The 19,859-nt window shown below is 47.2% G+C and overlaps 1 protein-coding gene across 1 annotated transcript in view; it reads left to right on the top strand.

Moving 5' to 3' along the window:
* Positions 1-14,390, top strand: part of RAPGEF6 (Rap guanine nucleotide exchange factor 6) — a gene marked incomplete at both ends in the record, with an annotated part of 102,092 nt that extends 87,702 nt beyond the window's left edge. Inside the window, 7 exons of the mRNA XM_079542376.1 lie at positions 780-965; positions 1,435-1,569; positions 2,890-3,003; positions 5,987-6,206; positions 8,309-8,820; positions 12,535-12,846; positions 14,365-14,390. Of these exons, the coding sequence (XP_079398502.1) occupies positions 780-965; positions 1,435-1,569; positions 2,890-3,003; positions 5,987-6,206; positions 8,309-8,820; positions 12,535-12,846; positions 14,365-14,390 (1,505 nt within the window). The remainder of the gene's footprint in view (positions 1-779; positions 966-1,434; positions 1,570-2,889; positions 3,004-5,986; positions 6,207-8,308; positions 8,821-12,534; positions 12,847-14,364) is intronic.
* Between the last annotated feature and the right edge of the window lie 5,469 nt (positions 14,391-19,859).

Genomic DNA, 19,859 nt, shown 5'->3' with positions numbered 1-19,859 from the left:
CCTGACTCCGTTTTGAAATGTCAAATTCAGGGCATTTGCATTGGTCTTACACCTGAGGTTGCTGGAAATAACAGAGGAGCTCTGCATAGGAAGATTGAAGGCATGAGTTGCTAAGGTTGTGCCTCTTCTGTCTGGGGTGCTGGTGCATGGCTTTGCAGATGGCTTTGGTGCAGATAATTTGTTTTTCTCACATTCAGAGAAGTCAGAGGTAGAGCTGCCCACCCTCACGCCTTCTTTCTTTCTTCCAGTTCTGCTTGCAGGAGCAGTGAGCAGCAGTTATGCTGCAGTCCAGACAATTCCAAGGTTACTTAAGGGGAACTCGGATGGCCTTAACTCCAGAGTTTATTAATTGCTGTGTAATTAAAGTAGAAATTGAATCAGTGCCCTGTGCTGTAAATCAATTGTGCCACCTAGTGAGAGATCTGATGCTGGATGCAGAACAACCATTTCCTCTCCTTTCTGTGGCATTACGTCATTTTGAAGGAGATGCTGTTCTGCTTTTGTGCACGAGCATTTTAGATACAGAACTCAATTGCAGTTGAAATAAAACACAACCTTTTTTGGTTTTGGATGGAGTACCTTTATGACACTTAACAGTTTAGTTTTTTAAATGTCATTTTGCACCTGCCTCTTCAGTGTGATGAGACAGGAGTGTTGGGAATACAGAGTGTTCCAAATGTTTTGTCTGCTTCATACCACAGTTGCCTTTATCTGGTTGTGCCTGTAATAACCCTGCAATTCAAAGGGCCAAATACTGATATCCAGTTTTTCCATAACAGTGACAAAGAATTTAAGTGAGAGAAGAGGGGCAAAATCCTCAGAAATGTCTCCAGTGCCCATGAGATCGATCGGTCAGACCACTAAGGCCCATCAGCAGAACAGAATGAGCCAAGTTCTTCAGGTTCCATCTGTGAACTTATACCCCAGCAGGAAGAAGGGGCTGACAAAGGATCATGTCACCTTCAGTGAGTATCCCTGCTCAGCCAGCTGGAGCTGGGTGGGTTATTTAAGATCCCTTTATGCAGGCATCTAAGTTAAGTCCTTCTCTTGACTGCTTCTAAGGAAGTCTTAATATCTCTCTTGAACAGGTTGGATGTACAGTGCTGAGCCTTTTCCTGTGTATTTTTACATTCTAAAGATGTCTTGCCTCAGTTGAGAAGAATGGCATAGTTGGTTTATTTTCCTGACAGAAAGAATTATAATATATTTTGAAATATATATGTCAAATTGTTGGAACAAATCAAATACATTTAATATTTCAGCTCTGAAACGCTGTTGTGAGAACATTCTTTTCCAAAGGAGCAACACTTGTTTGTTGCCCCTTCTGAGCATCAAATACTTTGTTTCTAAGCTTGCCATTTGCAAAGCACTATTACCTATTAAAATACTTGTAACGTATTTGCATAGCTTGAAATGGCTCCTTTGTTGTCATAGGTACAGGCTCACCACAGAAGTCATTAAGCTTGTCTGAGGAAGTAAGTAGCAAGAAGCAGACAGATGACACAATGTCCATGGCATCTTCTTTGCACTCCAGCCCCCCAGCTTCTCCTCAGGGCTCTCCACGCAAAGGTACGTGTGCTCCAGGGGTGTGCAGCAGGTGCCAGCATCTGTCACAGGATCATTTGTTGGTAACTTCATGTGAGAGGGGTGGTAAGGTGCATAATTCATATCAACAATAGAGTCGTGTGTTTCTGTCCGTTAATAATAGACTCTGTTTTCCAATATATTGTACATGTTTTGGCCTCCAAAGTGACCTAATCTGTAAGGACTGGAAGGATTCATTTCTTTAGAATAGCTTAAGTGCTTCTGACAGAGTTCCCAATAGGTTTAAGTGCTGGGGCACCCACCAGTCCATCAGTCCTGATTTAGGTGACCCCTCAGGTGAACAGGATTCACAAACCTGGGGATTTCCTGAAGACAGAGGTGTTGCACACAGACTGCAGCTATTCACGTCTTATGTTTTTGCCTAAGGTAGCTGGAGTATCAGGGGATTAGAGGGAGCTGGAGATGAAATCTCCAGAACAGTTGGTTTTGATAGCTACAAAAGTAGTGCATTCATCCAAATCCTGGAGTTGCTATTGATATTTTCTGTTCTTGTGCACAGGGCTTTGTATTTATCCCTGTCTGTACTGATGCCCTGAGAATCCCTTTATTTTTGATACCTTCGTAAAAGACCTGCATCACTTCATCATTAGTCAAGCTTGGATGGGAATTCCTTTGAAATCTCTTAGCACCACTTTATAGTGAGCCAGTGTGGTCAGTGTCCAACAGTGTAAGGCATTTCTCCATCCCTTCTGTGCTGCTTTTGACTCACTGGCAGCCCAGAGCCCCACAGCATTGGCATGGCATGGCATGGTGACTTGCTGCATCTTCTCACCAGTTTCAGTGGGAGATCTGCTGGCCCATCCGCTTCTGCCTTCACAAGATACTGTTTTCTTGAGGAGAATGTCACTTACTTAGACACAGCATATGTGTAAGAACCTCGACTACTTGGGCTGCCAAACCCAGTTCCACTGGGATTTCACTTCTATTTCTCCTGTAAACATGTTAATTTAGTTGACTTTCTTTGAAAATACTTTGTTTCTTGGGGAATTATTTCATTAATTCAACTTGCTTTTAGCATACTGTTAGCACTGGACTAATTTGATTAAGGTAATTCATACCCTGTTGCGTGTGCACAGCTCATTGAACTTAAATTAGGTGCTTCACAGACAGCTGAAAGACATAATTTTAGGCATGAACACGTTTCACTAAATCTTAGATTTCATTTTGTTTTGAGCTATGCCCAAGTGGTGTGCAAGTAGGACTGAAGTTTGTTTTCTTTTTTTAAATCAACCCATTACTTTCGCTGTTATTTATCAAGATTTGCCTGTGTGTACTTCATTGTAGTTGGTAACATCCCAAGGTCGGATAACTGCAGTCAGATGAATCTCTCTGGGTCTTCCTCGTCCCTCGCCAGTGAAACCAGCAACAAGAACAGCGGGCAGCGCAGCTACGGAATAGGTGGGGCTTACTTACAAAAGAAAATACAGATGATTGTCAAAGCAAGAGACAGATCTGACATAAGCGAAAAGGGAGAAAGAAAGGATGAGAGTGAAAAGGCAGAAGCTGAGCGTGAGCGCAGGAGAGAGAAGGGACCCCTGTTCAGAAGACTTAGGGAAAGAAGCTTCTCCAGGGAAAGAACAGCTTTTACTGCAAAAAGGGAAGCAGAGCACGTTCAAGCCTCAGAAAGCAGCAAAACCCAAAAGGACAGAGACAGCGATGCTCTGAGTACAGCAAGTATCTATAGCAACAGCAATTCACTGACATGTGACTGTCTGCAGATGGGGCCTAGGAGGAGAAGGAAGACTCTCTGATGTATTTTTAGAAGACAGACTGATGTCCATTCAGTGTCAGTTACACTGATGCAATCTATGTTAGCATTATCCAGTTACATACAGGCGCACTGAAATGTGTTTAAGCTGTCCAATGTACTTCATTCACCTGTCCAAAACAAGAAGGTGTTTGTGGCAGTGTTACCAACTCACCGCACATACAGCATCATAGGTAACGAGAGAAGTGGAAAATCAAGGAGCAGGTACAGTGGCAGTTCTCTTAGTGTTGGCAGATGCCAACAAAACAGTAAGTTCTGTAACATTCTCTTCATTTGACTCTAAGTAGTCCCTCCTGTGATGGAAATCAGATGCTCACTTCCAGCATTGCTGGGTCTGTGTGTGGATTTGCGCTGGCCTCATTCTGCTAAGCTTTTCAGTCCAGCAAAGACTTGCATTTCTCCTGTTCCTGTGTGTAAGTGCCATTATTTAATGTCCCAGCTTTCAGACAAGAGCTCGTTCACTAAGAGAGAGGAGTCCTTTTGTTCTCCAGATCTCAGGTTCTTGAAGAGGAGTGCCTTAAAAGGGGCACATTGAGCACATTTCTTCCAGTGGTGTTAATTTGAAAGAGACTATTGGACTAAATAAAGAACATGAGATATTAATTATTGCCAAAGGAAAGGAAACTGAAATTCAGTATTAAAAATGCTGGTCCTTAATGTTAAGTTTTTCAATCGTAAGTGTACCGGTTCTGTAGTTCGATGATATTGATGATATTTTCTGCCTGTATTGCTCTTAAAGTCTTATAGCAATAATCAAGCTTCAACTGTGAAATCCCACAAAGTGCAGCTGTGCACTCGGTGGCTGTATGCTAGTGGCTCCAAATGTCATCTTACATGATCTTTGTTTGGAGTGTATTTTGTGGACCAAATCACATCAGCTTTCAAGTTGTGTGTATTGCTGGTGTGGTTTTTAATTTCCTGGTCACTTCATATTTTCACCAAACTGATGTGAATGTGTGACAGCCCAGCTGAAAGGCATTAGTAGATAGAAATGATGTGAAAAACTGATTAATTGGCAGGAAATTGGAGAAAAAATACTAATCCAAGGACTGTGTCAACTGTGTATTGATATGGTCTCCTGTAAAGCAAGAAGGCAATGTTTCCATTAATTTACAGACACTCATTTGCCTATATGTGAAGCAGCTGTTGACCCAGTATTTTCAAATAAAGATTCTAATTTTATAATGCTTTGCACACAGTGTAAGGCACATCGTAGGCTGTATGCTCCCAGGGAAGGCAGCATAAGGCAGGGATGTACTTCCTGACATGCGGTGAATTTGCAGTTGGGAAACTCAACGGGAACTAAGAAAAATAAATAAATTTAAGCAAACAAACAAAAACAGCACCAAAACAGTCATTAACCCAGGACCTATTGCCCTCAGACAAATGGGAGCAAGCAACAGCTGTGGGACAGTTACTTGAGACAAAGTATTTCAAACAAACAACAAACTAGACAGATGTAACAGACACCAGATACCTCCTGAGTTTGTTTCCTGACAGCAGAAACAAAGTGAGCTTCTGCTGGCCCGAAAAATGGTGCATGGACTTATCCAGAGAGGTATATGCTGCAGAGAGCTTGAAATCTGAGGATCTTGAACTCAGGTAGTAGGAGGCTGATGAAACAGCACAGTGTAGGACCCTCCTGCAGCTTTCCTCAGCTGGAGAGGGCCAGTCCATCACCCCAAAGGACCCCAGAGCATGTTTGCCCTCAGATCAGCACAGGTGAAGTTTGCCTTATTCAGTTCATTGCAGTTCTTTCCCTGCTCCTGTAAGATGCTCGCAATAAATGGTTTAAGTGAGTTGTCCATACTGAGGGAGTTTGTGACACTGTGCAGGGACAGACGTCCTGTTCTGAGTCACCTCAGCTGTGCCAGCAGAGCAGTATGCAAGGTGCACGCAGCCAGAGCGCATGGAGGGCCCTAAGATGGTCCCTTTAATGTCTACCCAGTTGCTGTAGGAGGTTTGGATATATGTGGCTACGTGCATCATTTGTATTTGAAACTTGTTGTTTGAGGGTTAGGGTGAACCAAGCAGGAGTGCGTTGCTCTGCTCTGAACCCACTGAGGCTTTCAGCCGTTCCTTCCTGCAGGCCTGGCCCTGCTGCTGTTTCCCACTTTCGCTTCCTGATCTGTTAATCCTGGAACAGCTAATAAAGCTGAAATGGGCCATATGGTGTATCCCCGAGTGCTGATGGCTTGCTTTTACCTCAGTCAGCGTCTCCTCAGCCACTGCCAAAATCTTTTCGTGAGTCTCACAGCAGTCGGCCAGAGGAAGCTGTGGGAGCGTGCTGCAATTTTACTGGGACTGAACGGTGCAAAATGGGAGAGATCTGACCCATCCGCCCACTGCACACACTGCAGACACTGCTCCTGTCTGTACTGGTGAAACCATATGGTGTGGATCGCTGTGGAGCTGCTGCTTAGGTTATTGGGGGCACCTGGCTTGCGTTAATAAATTGCAGGATAGATGCTGACATGCTAAAGGCTTTAGTACCATAAAAACCTCAGTGGACTGTTTGTAATCAAGTTGGGCTTGATTTTTTCCTTCTTTTTTTCATTTAGAGAGCTATGATGTTTGTCACTGAATGGGACGTTTTCTCCTTCTCTCCCTCAGGCTATGCCCTCATTCCTTCCACCAAATCTGACAACTTCTCAGACTCCAGTCACAGTGAGATTTCCTCCCGCTCCAGCATCGTCAGCAACTGCTCTGTGGACTCGATGTCGGCCGCGCTGCAGGACGAGCGCAGCTTGTCACAGTCACTGCTGGTGGTGGACTCAGCAGGGATGGAACGGAAGGAGCATTCCCAGGCAGAGTACGGGCAGCCCTGCCCCGGGTGAGACAGCTGTGCTGGGCTGGCTGGGCTCTTCTGGTGGAAGAGAGGGGAACGAAGCTGTAGGGAGGGTGGTTGCAAACTGTGCTTGACCGTGACCAGCGGTGTGCCCTCATGGTCAAGAAGGCCAGTGATGTCATGGTTGACCAGTGGTTGACTGATGGATTGGCCATGAGCCCTCAGCATGCCTTGGTGGCCAAAAAGGCCAATGGTGCCCTGGGGTGCACGGCACAGAGTGTGGCCAGCAGGCAATGGAGGGTCTGCTCTGCTCTGCTCTGCCCTGGGGAGGGCACATCTGGAGCACTGCACACAGTGTGAGGTTCTCAGCTGCAGGCAGATGGGGAGCTGCTGGAGAGAGCCCAGAGGAGGGTGCAGAGATGGGGGCCTGGAGCACCTCCTGATGGGGACAGACTGAGAGCCCTGGGGAGGGAGAACCAAGAAGGGATCTGCTCAGTTCTGATCAGTATCTGAAGGGCATTAGGAGGACGGGGCAGGGCTGTGTTTGGTGGTAACCAGTGACAGGATAAGGGGCACCAGGCACAAACTGCAACATGGGAAGTTCCATAAAAACATGAGGAAGAACTTCTGCGCTGTGGAGATGACAGAGCCTTGGCACGAGCTGCCAGAGAAGTGGTGGAATCTCCTTCTCTGGAGATATTCAAAACCCACCTGGATGCTGTTCTGTGCAGCTGCTGTAGGGAACCTGCTTTAGCAATGGAGTTGGATTGGAAGATATCCAGAAGTCCCTTTCAACCCCTATGGTTCCGTGACACTGTGATGGTGTTAAGCACTTGCCAGAAGCTGAGGTATTGGCTGCTCTGTGTGGGAAATTTATGTTTTCCCATGAAACTTTATCACATGTATAGACAACAGCTTAATCGCATCAGTGGGTTCAGCTGGATGTCTTCTGCAGGAGGCTGCAAATGCATTAAAAGCTGTTGTGATATTTAACAAAGCACTCACCATACAGTGCTGGGAGAGCAGAACAGGATCCCAGCAGTTACCTCGGTCAGCAGAAGCAGTCACTTAACATACTCTAATAAGATTTTAAAGGATTTTTTTGTTACCGTTCTTTTGGTTGCTTAGGCAGAGCAGAAGCTTTCTGCCACTTGCACAAGAGGTGGTGTTACCTGAGTGCAATGAGGTCATATCCTGAGATGCCCCTTTCAACTGTGATGTTTTGGGTTTTACTACATTTTAACCCACAGGGTTGATTATGTGGGAATCTCCTCGGGATGGCTTCTTCTGTCCTCAGATGTTGTGGAGTCAAGTCAATGGGAGATTCTTCTTACAATTCTAATCATTGTAGGTCGACTCAAAAGCAATCTAATCTTTTTATGACTGGACACTACACAGAGCTTTGTGTTCCTCTGTAATTGATTTTGACGTGCCAGTATTCTGTGGTGTTCTCTCCTGCGTGAAAAAGATTATTAGCATATGCTTTGCAGCTTTTAAGAAGTCAGTTTGATTTATCCTGTTGTGCTGAAATGGGCATTAAAAGGTGAGCTTTGTAAACTGAAGTAATTCCCTTTTCTAAAAGGCACAGCACATGCTGAGAGTGCAGTCAGAGCAGTCTGTGTGCCAAGCAAAATGTCCCTTTGCAGGGGTCCCTGCAAAGGTTCTGGGTATTCAAAGCCACCTTCAGTGCCGATGCACAGTGAGTTGCTGCCTGTTAAACTCACTGCTCTGATTGCACGTGGGAGGCAGATTATCCAAGGGCTGTGGCTGCTTTTCCATGCCTTAGTTTTAGTGGGTTTTGGAGGTAAGAAAACAGTTTTTATGCTAGAATTTGTCAAATAGAAAAGCAAGGAGAAAAGAAGTTATTTGCACGTATCTGAGGAATTCCTTGATCTCCAGTATGTCAATAAACTGCAGGAGGATAGTGTTGGGTTTTCGTGTTGTGCTTCCTGTGTTGTTCACATAAGCAGACAGAGCCTACTAGTCATAACTTCTTTATTCTAAATTCCTGCAAACCTGACTGCTTGATTTTTTTCTTAGTTATGTAGTGATATTGACCAGAGCTTTTAGCAACCATTTGTTTAAGCAAGAAATGTTGTTGTTTTAAAAGCTGACGGGTGTCTGATTCCCGTTGTTTCCAACTGCAGCTGGTCGGTCACCAGGCCCGCTCTGATCAGAGGGATGGCCTTCACCTCCTCCATGAGCAACGAGGAGATTTCCCACGAGCACATCACGGTGGAGGCAGCAGACAGCGGCCGGGGCAGCTGGACCTCGTGCTCAAGCAGCTCTCATGACAACTTCCAGAATATCCCAAACCAGAAGAGCTGGGATCTCCTCAATTCCTACCGCCACACCCAGCTGGACGGACCCATCGCCGAGGTTGATCCCACAAACTGTTACTCAGAGGAGGCCTATTTATATTCCGAAGCCTTTTCCAAAAACAACAGGCAGTCGAAAGCCAGCACGGAGCTCGATCAGTCTCGGCAGAGCTGGGCCTCCTCGAGCTCCCTGTCAGACACGTACGAGACAAACTATGGGACCATTAAACGCAGGGGGCTGGAGAACTCGACGTCAGAGCAGACGGAGGTTTTGGACTCTAAGCCTGGCACTGACACAGCGTACAAAACTGTTACTTCGAGTACAGAGAAAGGCCTGATAGGTAAGGCAAGCCAACGGCGCATGGGAGCTTCTACATCTGGTCTGCATTTTGATATTGAGTTGTTAAGAAATGACATCAGCAGATGCGGGGGCTGGATTGCATGTTAAATTCAGCTTTACATGTGGTTTTAATTAGAGCGCTGCTCAGACAGTGTGTTTTCAAACCACCTTCCCTTGCAATACGAATCTTGAAATAACAAAGCAGCACACTTCCCAAACACTTCATGGGTCTGCGGAAGAGCTGCCTTCATGAAAATGTCAGGCAGTTCCTCTCTGCACGGTGACCTTTTATCTTTTTGGAATTTGAAACCCTCATCACTGCAAACTCTCATTCTGGCAAGGAGCAGCAAGCATTGGCTCCTCGAAGCATCCTCACAGAGCAGACTTTCCATGATCCAGAGAGAGAGGAGTGTGACTCCTGGGTGATGCAAAGCAGCCCCACCTCTGGAGCTGGGCACCTTCTGGCTGCAGTCCTTTTGTCCCTGGGGGCTTGAGGGCAAAGTTTTGATTTACGCTGTCATTTATTTGGTTACACAGCTGCAGTTTCACTACAGATGAAAGGAGAAAGCCTTATGTCTTCTCAAAGACGCATAGCTTTTAGCAAGTGAGATGTGAGATGTTCTTCCACTGTCCTAGTGAGTTCAGTGGCAAAACTGCCCCACAAAAAGGATCTGGGTTATGAACGAGATAAAACATGGAGTACAAAGCTTCTAAATTCTAAGCCATGAGTGCAGCTGAAATGCACATTAATTACTGCCTAGATTGCTAGAGGGCTTATGTTATCAAAGGTAATTGCCTGAATAAAGATTGCACACAGGGTGGAGGTCTTGGAGTGCAAATTGCAGAGGCAGCGTGGGGTCCCTTGCAGCAGATCTGCTCACAGCTCACTCCTACGCATGCACTCCACCAGTGTCACCTCTCAGGACTGCTGATGAGCTGCTGTAGGGTATGGCACGTTAGCTGCTGTTCAGGACGTGCTGCGTTTGCTCACAGCTTCTCCCCTTGTTTTTAATTCCCTTTGCACACTGCACTGTGTAGCTTGCCTCCTGTATGCAGTCACAGCACACCGGTAAGCAGCACCCTGCCGTGTGCTTCAGCAGAGCATGCGCTCACTTGCTTAAAGAGCTGATGGAGGTGGATAGGATTCATGGTTTGCAAATGCTAATCTGTGAGCTATGCATCATCATACAATATACCAAAGATATTTTTTGCTTTATTTCACACCATTTGCTTATTCCCTTCAAACAGCTTGTTACCAGAGTCCGTAATGACTGCCTGAATTCAGGATACTGTAAACAAAACAAGAACCTTCAGTTCATTTGCTTAATGAGAACTGGTGTTGAATAGTCCGCAAAAGAATTGGCACGAGCTTTCTTGCCTGAAACCTTTAAAACAGGGCTGGAAAGCGACTCCCCACACACTGATGGCAGACTGTGCTCTTGGCAGAGGCAGTGGGTGCGATGACTTCACAGCTCCGTGCCCAGCTCTGCATTCTGTAGCACTGAACGTTTCTTGCTGCAACCTTTGCTTTACAGGCAAGAAAGTGTGGGATGATGATGGACCATCATTGTATGTCCAAATGGAAAAGCTTTCTCCTCCTTTGTACCCACAGTACACAGTTTATTTCTGCCTCTTAGTGAGGTTTCCCTTAACCACTGTGTGGATCACCCTGTTTTCTTTATAAAGTCAATGTCTGTGTAGGTAATCAGCTCTTTGCAGGGGATCTGTGATGCACTTTGTTTTGTACCTTCAGTAGATTTTACCTAAAAGACGAGATTTTACCTAAAACACACCATGACATTATGGTTCTAGTTAAGTCCAGATCTTAATTATTAAAAGGCTTTCCTTAGCTATTCCTAACACTGTAATGGATTTCCCAAGCTGTGTTCCAAGCTTCAGTTGATCACTGCCGTGTTTCATCTGCTTGAGAGCACACATGGAGAAGGAAGGGAGTTTATATTTCTGGGAGTATATAGGCAGTAAGAGAGTGGTAGAGTGTCTCTGTTATTTGAGAGAGAAAGGCCAGGAGATGTGATTTTTAGTTGGAGGGAATATCTTGGTGGGAACAGGAGAGGGTGAAGGAGTTGCAAGAAAAAGCCCAGCCCTGCAGGACAGCTGGTGGGAGGGTCTGTAATCTGTAATCCCAGGGACTGTGAGTGAGTGACAAAAAATGATGGATATGAAGTGCTATTTATTTTTATAGCATTTGTAAAATAGTATGAAAGAGAGCTGAGCCAAAGTCCCCATTATTCCAACCTTCATTATTAGGGCGGACTCGTTATAGCTCCAGGTAAGCTGCAGCTTTCTCCTTCACAGGAGAACATAACCCACCCTTGTCAGCCTCAGACCCAACAAAGTGTAATGCCAGTTATATGAAAAGGGTTTCTCTCAATCAGAGTCACTGCCTCTACCCACCTCTACCCATTTGTTAAAGCTCCTACCACATGAATCCAGTGTCATTTTGCTAGCAGCCAGGCACGTACCCAGGTCATCCCTTAGGAACCAACTCCCATCCCTGCTACTACTGCCCAGAATCACACAAGTCCCCGACACGATAAGAAACACAGCTTTATTTTTGTTCTTCCACCTCATTGTAAGAAGATACTACAGCTGCTGAAGTAATTGAAACTGTAACGAGCGTGCACTGTTTTAAATGTATCCACAAGAAGAATGCAAATTTACTCTGCTAACAGATTTTTGAATTATCCTAGCTTTGAAACGATCCTGTTGCAACTTGTGTATGGAAAAAGCCCAATTTAACATGCATATGAGCCCTTGAGCTGGGAGTGGGTGGGAGGGGAGGTCGTGTGCTGGAAGCTAAGTTTGGGATGAGGGGCTGTGAGATGTGAAGGAGCGATGGATGGGAAAGGAAGGCAGGGGGTGAGTTCTGCAAATGGCCACTGTGATTAAATGCTACTGTCAGCAATTCTTGGTGAGTGCAGAAGGTAACGGAGCCTTTCCAAAGGTGATTTCTGGTTATTCATCACCTGTAAACAGAGAATTTAAGATACAGGATAAAAAATAATTAAAAGCGTGTATATTCTAAGCCATTGTTAACTACTGCAAAGTGCAAAATACTGGGTACAGGCTCTATGTATACTTTGCCTCATAGGAGCAGCTTCATGTGATACAGTTTTTAAAACTCCTGTAGCACAGCTGATGGAATAGTTAAATATCTTACCACACATCAGTTAATGAGGTGGTATTTAATTACAGTGAATTTCTATGAAGCCCCCAAGCGCCTTTGATGCCGTTGGAGTCAAGGAGCAGTCCTTGCTCACGGGTGCCAACGCTGTGCCATACAAGGCAGGGCTGCTGCCTGAAGTGCTGCTCTTTCAGCTTCCTGGGCTGTATGAAGGCTCACAGACCTGGCTGCAGCAGTGCCCTGCTGCCCTCCGCTGGCACCAGCAGCTTCCCTCGTCCTGCAGCGGCACACCAAGCTCTGCCATTGCAGGCTGGCTGTAGGGGATGCTGTGCTTCCAGCTGGGCACCCTGCCCAGTGAGTTCCTGCTTCTGTTGCCGCTCTGACTTCTTGAAATAAGTACAAGGCATAATCGAAAGCATAAATACCTGCTGCTGTCGTTATAACCAGTGTTTCTGCATTTGCATTTTGTTATCAGTTTCTGTTTTGCCATTGTAACATTTCATGATTTTTTAACGTTTTGTTTCCTTTGTTTTCTTCCTTAACATTTCCATTGCTTATTTCTCGTGCCAGTGTACTGTGTCACCTCACCTAAGAAGGACGATAGGTATAGGGAGCCTCCGCCCACCCCTCCGGGATATATGGGGATATCTTTAGCGGACATAAAGGAAGGATCGCCCCACCACCCACACCTAAAACCTCCCGACTATAGTGTGGCAGTGCAGAGGTCAAAGATGCTGCACAGTGACCTCTCTAGACTCTCGTCAGCCCCTCTCGGGAGCGACCCGGTGGCCTGTATTGCATCGAAGATGCCTCAGTGGCATAGTCGGCAGCCGTCCGGCCCCCAGCTAGCAGATATGCCTGGCGCAGATAGTGAAGAGGATGGTATGTGGAACACCTGGCTCGGGAGACGTTAATTAACACCGTGTTAATGGGTCTGTGCAGTGCTTCCTTCGCAGTGACGGTCCGGGCTTTCTCTTCGTCCCGCTTTGAGGCTGAAACTTCGCTCACCTCTAGATGCACAAATGTGTTGGTGTGTGCGTATCTACACCCACGTTTGTATATATGCACATCTGGAAAAAATAATGCTTTCTTTTCAGAAAAAGAAAACTGAATTTAATTGCTGTGGGTGGGCCCTCCCACATCCAAACGAGACGCTCACAAGCGTGGAGATGCTGGTTTTTCTCTAAAATGTGCCCCCACTCAGTGGTGATGATTTAAGGGACACTGTCAGGCCTTAAATTACATGCAGATGAGCTCCAACCTGCCTGGGTTAATTAATTGGCATCCCACTGTTTTGGGGATGATGACCTAAATTGGTTCTTTCGAATTCCGCTGTGGTCAGGCTTTGTGTAACTCTTACCTCGTGTCCCATTTGTACCCCTAATGTGCCTCCCCTATAGGGATTTCTGGAGTATGAGCTTAAAAACATTGAAGAAAACAGCAGTAATGTTTTGTTCTTCTGAAAAGTGCATTTAATAGAACCTGAGCTGAGCCCACCAGCCCTGGCAGCGTCCCTTGCAGTGAAATTCCCCTCAGTCTTGTTTGAAGCAACAGCCAACGCTGCGGAGCACAGCATATATCCTGTGATCAGAGTACAAGAATGCTCTTACATGGTGTCAACACCCAGCTAGGGCAATTACTGCTCCATTGTTTATCTGCTGATTTGCTTTTAATTGTTATGCGCTGATGTGATCTCTCTGTACCCTTTCTGGTGAACTGACTATTTATCGGGGCGTTGTGGTCGCTTCTTTCAATCTGCCTGGCTTAAAACAAACATTAATTGGGATGAAAATGATTTCTGATGCAAAGTAATCCTGTCTTGGCCTGTTCCGATGTGTAAATGGCACTTAATGTGTGTATTAGTACTGCAATCCAAATTTGGGTTAAAAGTCTTACAATTGCCCAGCATCCGTTCAGTAGTGATATCAAATCTTTCTGCTGTAAGAATAAGGAAGTAATTGCTTCAAACATCGTAATTAAAACATTTCTGAACTAAATTGAACCATGCACTTGTAGATACACCTCTCGCTGTGTTGCAAGTGCCTGGTTAATTTTGTTTGGAACGTCTTCACAACCATCACTGCATGCTGGGATGTGATTTACTGCTTCGCCCTGAGTCTGTAGGTTGGGGGATATGGGGAGCTGCATGCCAACCCTCGGAGGCAATGGGATTCCCCATTTCGCAGTGCATACACTGTGTGCCTCTCACACGTGTGAGGGTTCATCACGTGGGGATCCACGATATGCTGCAGGCTCTTGTTGAGACAGCGGAAGCACCGCAGTGCAGCGCTGAAGTCTTAACAGAACCGCAGCGATCAGGCGATTGGGTTCTGTTCTGTGCTGTCTGCATCCGAGGCAGCAGGCCCGTGCAATAAGGTGCTGTTTTCTCTTGTTTTGCAGAAGATGAACAAGTATCAGCAGTCTAACCATCGAGCTGTCCACATAAACCACTTGAAAGCACGAGGGATGCTGGAAGGAGGACCACAGGATCCCGTTAGCGACTGCTAACGACTTGCTGCTACTCACCTCACTCATCGAGTTCGCCTCTGTCACGGATGGGATGAACTGTTGGGGTCGTTGCTGTCCCCTCCCTCTGCTCTGCCACATCCCCGGGGCTGTGTGCCCAGCAGGCAGGGCGCCGGGAGGGCCGTGGGGCAGGAAGAGTTCTGTAGGATCCCATCCATCCCTCAGTAGTTCCCTCCTCGTTATTTTCTACATCTAAGAGTGTTGTTTTATGAACTCGGAAGAAGAAGAAAAAGAAAAAAAAAAAAAAAAAAGTCAGCAAGAACCGAAGGACGTTGCTGCAATATCTGAAAATAATTTATTAATTTAAATTTCTTTTTTGTTTTGGTTTGGTGTTTTTTTTTGTTGTTGTTGTTTGTTGTTGTTTTGGTTTGGTTTTTGGGATGGGAATTTCCTTCGTGTCGGGAGCGCTCAGGTTGGCTAACGTCGAACGTGGAACCACGCGTGATGGCGCAAGAGCGCCGCGTAAAACCCTCGCGCCCTCCCAAAGCTCCAGGCGCGCTCCAGCAGGACGCCAAGGGCAGCGCTGCCATCTGCTGGCCCTGCCTCCCAGCACAGCACGCTGCACGTTGCTGGATGTTCTTCAGCCGCCGGCCGATGAGTGGCGTCGCCCGTGTTCTCCTCCCCTGCTAAGCAGCCCTTTGAGAAGCGGCAGCTGCCGCTCGCAGCTGCTGGGTGAGTTTGATGCTTTCCCGGAGGAGCTTTGGCCGGGTTCCACGTGCAGAGATGCTGCTGGCAGCCCAAACCCAGCCGCGTGCTGTGGGTTTGCAGCTCAGCCCACGCGTCCCGGCCCTCTGCCAGAGCTGCTGCAGTGTTCAGGGGCAAAGGTTAGAAAAGAAATAGGTAGAGAAACAAAACTGCCTTCCTTTCACGTTAAAGTGACTGAAACCGAATGTTGGGCGACTGCATGGGAACTGTTAGGTCACAGCCCGAGCCAGTGATTTGAGCACCTGGTGGAGGGGTGTAGGCGGCCCTGCGAGCACAGGTGGCAGCAATCCCAGGGCCCCCCCAGGGTGCAGCCCTCGCCAACCTCATATGAGCACTGGCAGGGGCAGGGGAAGGATCTCTGCTAGGAAATGGCCTCCTTTGGAGCATCGGGTGAGCCCTGGTTCTCGGAATGGGGTAAGAGAATGGGGTAACAATGGGGGCTTTTTCTTTGTTGCCAGATTGTGAGTGCTGCCTTTCTTGGGCGATCTGAAGCTGGTTTAAAGCAGCTGCATCTGCTGCCTCCTGTCCTTACAGATGGCGTAACGTTTAGGTGTGGGTACAGTGTGTTTTGTGGGGGATTGGAGAACCAGACCTGTTGTGTTCTGTGCTCATTTGGAAAATAGAGGTGATCTCCAATGCGCTGTTCTAAACCTTAAGTAGGAGCCCTGAAGCTGCTGGTGCCCCTGAAGGCCCTGACTTACACACAGCCCCTGTAGCTTCTGTCTGGTGATGGTTGAGTAGGTGACAATTTGCTTTGGTTTTGTGTAGCTAACCGGAGCGCACAGGGTTAAAACTGGAAATACCTGCCTTTTCCTTTCCTTCTAGCACACGATGACACCCATTCTAGTGTTAATTGGACACGAATGTGTGAATAATACGTATTTAAACATTTAATTGTAAATCTTTGTTGTGATGTTTACAGCCTAAGCTAGAAAGAAGATGTTTGTCATTTTTACAGTGCCTCAGAAATGATTTCTATATCCATAGTTGTGAAGAGCTTTAAGATTATTATTTTGTTTTTCCCTGTATGTGTGCGGGGGGGGGTGCGAGGCGAGTGCTGTGTCACAACCGAAAACACCCCAAAGCCTCTGATGTGCTGTCCCCATGGTGATGCTGGTGCTGTGAGCAGGGATGGGGTTGCCCCCTGTCACCTCATGGCACGAGCATCCAAGGAGCGGGTAGCTGGGAAATGGTCTTAAATCACGTGAGGTATAGCTTAACACAAAAGCGTTTTGCTTTTTCGAGGCCTTAATGAGCACCACGAACCTGCAAGGGCCTTAATGAACGAAGGTTAATGCGAGCCTCAGATCGCTGCAGGGCAGGGAAGTTCCTTCCAGCACAGCCGTGTTGGTAACGGAGCTGTTAGACTGATGTGTGGGGATGGGATCTGAACCCCGGCCGTCCCACTGCGCTGCTGTTTGCCTTCCTTGTGCAGTCCCAGCAGTGCTGGGTGAGCCACCCGTGCTGGCCATTGCTGCAGCCATTGAACAAAGGTTGGGGGATAAGGGCTGCTGAGACTCCCGTGTCCCTGCGCTGCTCCGGGTGGCCGCAGGTGACAAACCGCCCGTCTGTCTGGGCACTGACAAACTCCTCGAGCGAGTGAAAGTCTGCTCCCCTTGTTCCCTGGCATCCAATACAGCCAGTGTAAATAAATCACGCGCCGACTATCGACACGCGAGCTGCCCCTCCTGCTTCTCCTGAGCGCACGGTGGTTTGCCCTCCGCTCGTCCTTGCCGTGGTTCCTTCTGTTTGTCCGTTTTAAAACGAACCGATCACATTGATCGGGGCCGATAGCCAGGTGTGCTGTGTCCACTGTGGGTTTGAAGAGACATTATCCCTTTTTTTCCACAAAGTGAGGTGCAGATAGGACCCCAGCCAGGTCCTACTGCTGCCCTCCAGCAGCGTCCTTTACCCCCAGCCCTTCCTAAAGAGCAATGCAGCGCTGAGAACTTCAGCAGGCCTCTGCAGCAGCAGAAAGGGGGCAGTAAGTGAGCCCTGAGCTGTGGTCCCTCCTCTCCTGGTGCAAAGCATGGCACGGAGCTGTGTGCAGGCTGTCCCTGTGACTCAGCCTGTCCTGTGTGGGGAAGGGATGCTGGCGTGGCAGTTCTCATAAAGCATTTGGGTTAGAATTAATTTAAGGATAAGCTTCCCACTGCCTGTGCAAGAGCAGAGGAAAAAAGGGATACTCTCTCTTTAGAAAAGCTTGACACGTTGTATTTTAGAATGCTTGTATAGAGGGTAATCTACCTTGAATTCCCAATCCAGCTTTTGCTTACGTTGTGCTTTTTATTGTTTTATCTTTATTTTTGATATACCTGGAATGCAGTTTAGCTTGGTATTAATTAAATTCTAACTATGTGAGCATATTGGCAAAACTGCACAGATGTAATGATATTCCAATAGCAATTGTACTGCACAAGTCAGTGATTGTAAAGTATTCTGTAACAAGCAATGTTTGTCTCCTATTTTTTGATACCTCTTACACTTATGTCTTTTAGAAAGACAGTGCCTCTGTATGCTTTTTTGTATTTTTACTGAGTGATTGTAAATATTTGTTATATTTTTGGTTAAGAGAATGTTTAAAAGTACTGTTTATTATCCAATCTATTAATATGTTGGAATCAATAAACAATCTACATCCAGAAGCTTCTTTGGCTGTGCCCGTGGGGGTGCTCTGCTCTCATCCTCGCTTCTCCCTTCGCCCTGACTGTGCACTCACCATCCCATGAAGGCCATCTCTGAGCACGGAGTGTTTATTTAATTCCTGTGTTCTGGGGCTGGGGAAATACAGCTCATCCACCCTCGCTTTGGGAGAAGCGCTTAGAATGCTTATAGACCCCGTGATGTTTCTGACAGCTCTTACAGTTCGTCTCGTAATTTGGGTGCTTTGAACTTTCCTAAAGGTCCTGGAGGTGCGCGGTGATGGAACTGCTCCCACTTCTCCCATTCCTGACTCAGGGAAGCACGGGGTCTGTGGGAGCAATGCCCTGTAGGGTGGGGGGTGGAGTGGCAGTTACTGAGCTCCAGCTGCAGCTCTGCCTGCATTCAGTGCTTAGGAGCAGCTGTAAAAATGAAGGTTGTAATTGCACCTGCAATCTTGAGCCTCAGGGCGTAGCTTCATGCCCTCAAAACATCTGTGTTAGGATCATAGCTGGGAGGGGCAGGTAACTGGCTTGTTTTTTAGACTTGCTACTCGCACCAGTATTATAAATTCATGCTCATTTCTGAGCGAGCACGAGCACAACTCGTGTTGCACAAAGCTATGGGGCAGTGGCCATGGTGGGAGCAGCATGCACTTTTGTTCTGGGATGGCACTGATACGCAGCAGAAGCCATCGTGCTCTAAGGAAGGCCCTGAGCAAGGTGATGGTGTCGTCCCATCTCTGTGGGGAAAGCAATGAGATGGGAACTGTGTTCTGGGAGGCTGCTGGCTGTGAGCACGGTGCCTGGGGTCTGCTGCTCTGGGGAAGGCACAGCGCTGGTGCCAGAGTGCGCAGGATGTAACCCTTCTATGGGTTATAATAGGGGTTGGAGGGCTGAGACATGGCTGGCACTACACGAGCTGCGTGGTGCTGTCTGCCAGTGTGACCACAGGCTGAATTTGGCTGAGTTGTCCCTTTTTGTGTGATACATCCACCAGCCTCTGCAGCACCTATAGGGGGGAGGGCTGGAAAGCCTGTGCCCTCCTCATGGCTTCCTCTCCTTTGAATTCCTGTACTCATACACAGCCAGTGGAGAGGAGGGTCTCAAACAGATTTCAGAGCAGTGCCATGTCCCACTGTGGGGCGCTGAGCCCCCCAGGTCCCTTCCCCTGCACCATGCAGTGTGTCTGCCATCCACATCTGCATCTACCATCTGCAGAGATCATCACATCAGCAAGACGTCACCCTTAGTTTTACAGCAGTGGCAGTTGAATGCAGTTGGAGATGTGGCTTCTAATGAGGAGTGGTGTCATTAGGGCCTTCATAGGACAAACAGCTCAGAAGGGGCTCTGTGTCCTCACATATCTGTGCAAACGTTCCTGCTCACTTTCAAGGCTTGAGTAGCACCATAGCTGGTTGCTAAGCTGTCCGGAATGTCCCCAGGGTCAGAGGAGAGTCCCCATATGGGCTTCTTTGTGTAAAAGGGAAAAAGGAAACACTTCATGAAGCCTCTAAACTAACCCCTGTGCCCAAAGTGCATCATAAAAACCAGTGTAAGAAGGGGAGATTTGGACAGTGCCAAGTGAAGGGCCATGGGGGTATTTTCCTATGGGGTACGAACTGCTCAGTGCAGCCCTACAGAGCTCAGCAATCGCAGAGCTGCTAGGAGATGTTCTGAGTTCAGTCCTTTGGGGGCTCTGTCTGTCCTTAGGCTGTCCCTGTACGTGTGTCTGTGTTACAAGACTTATTTGTTGGGGCTCTGGTGGCTTTTCAGTCAATGCCTTTGGATGGAGATCACCCTTGGTGCTGGATGGCTGGAGCTCAGCGTGGCTTTGTCTCATCTGTGCAGGGGGGAATGTCTGCAGCCCTGTGGAGTTTTGCCATTTGTGGGGATGCTTTGCCATTGTGTTGTGCACCTGTGCAATGTCAAATCCACATTGCCTACAGCAGCATTTAATAGACTTCCGATGTCAATTTGAAGTCAATAACTCAAGGTGTTAATTGCAGGATGTGTCTGGACTCT

The sequence above is a fragment of the Tetrao urogallus genome (assembly GCF_951394365.1).
Source record: "Tetrao urogallus genome assembly, chromosome: 14".
Classification (NCBI taxonomy): domain Eukaryota; kingdom Metazoa; phylum Chordata; class Aves; order Galliformes; family Phasianidae; genus Tetrao; species Tetrao urogallus.
This window is presented reverse-complemented; position numbering and strand designations above follow the sequence as displayed.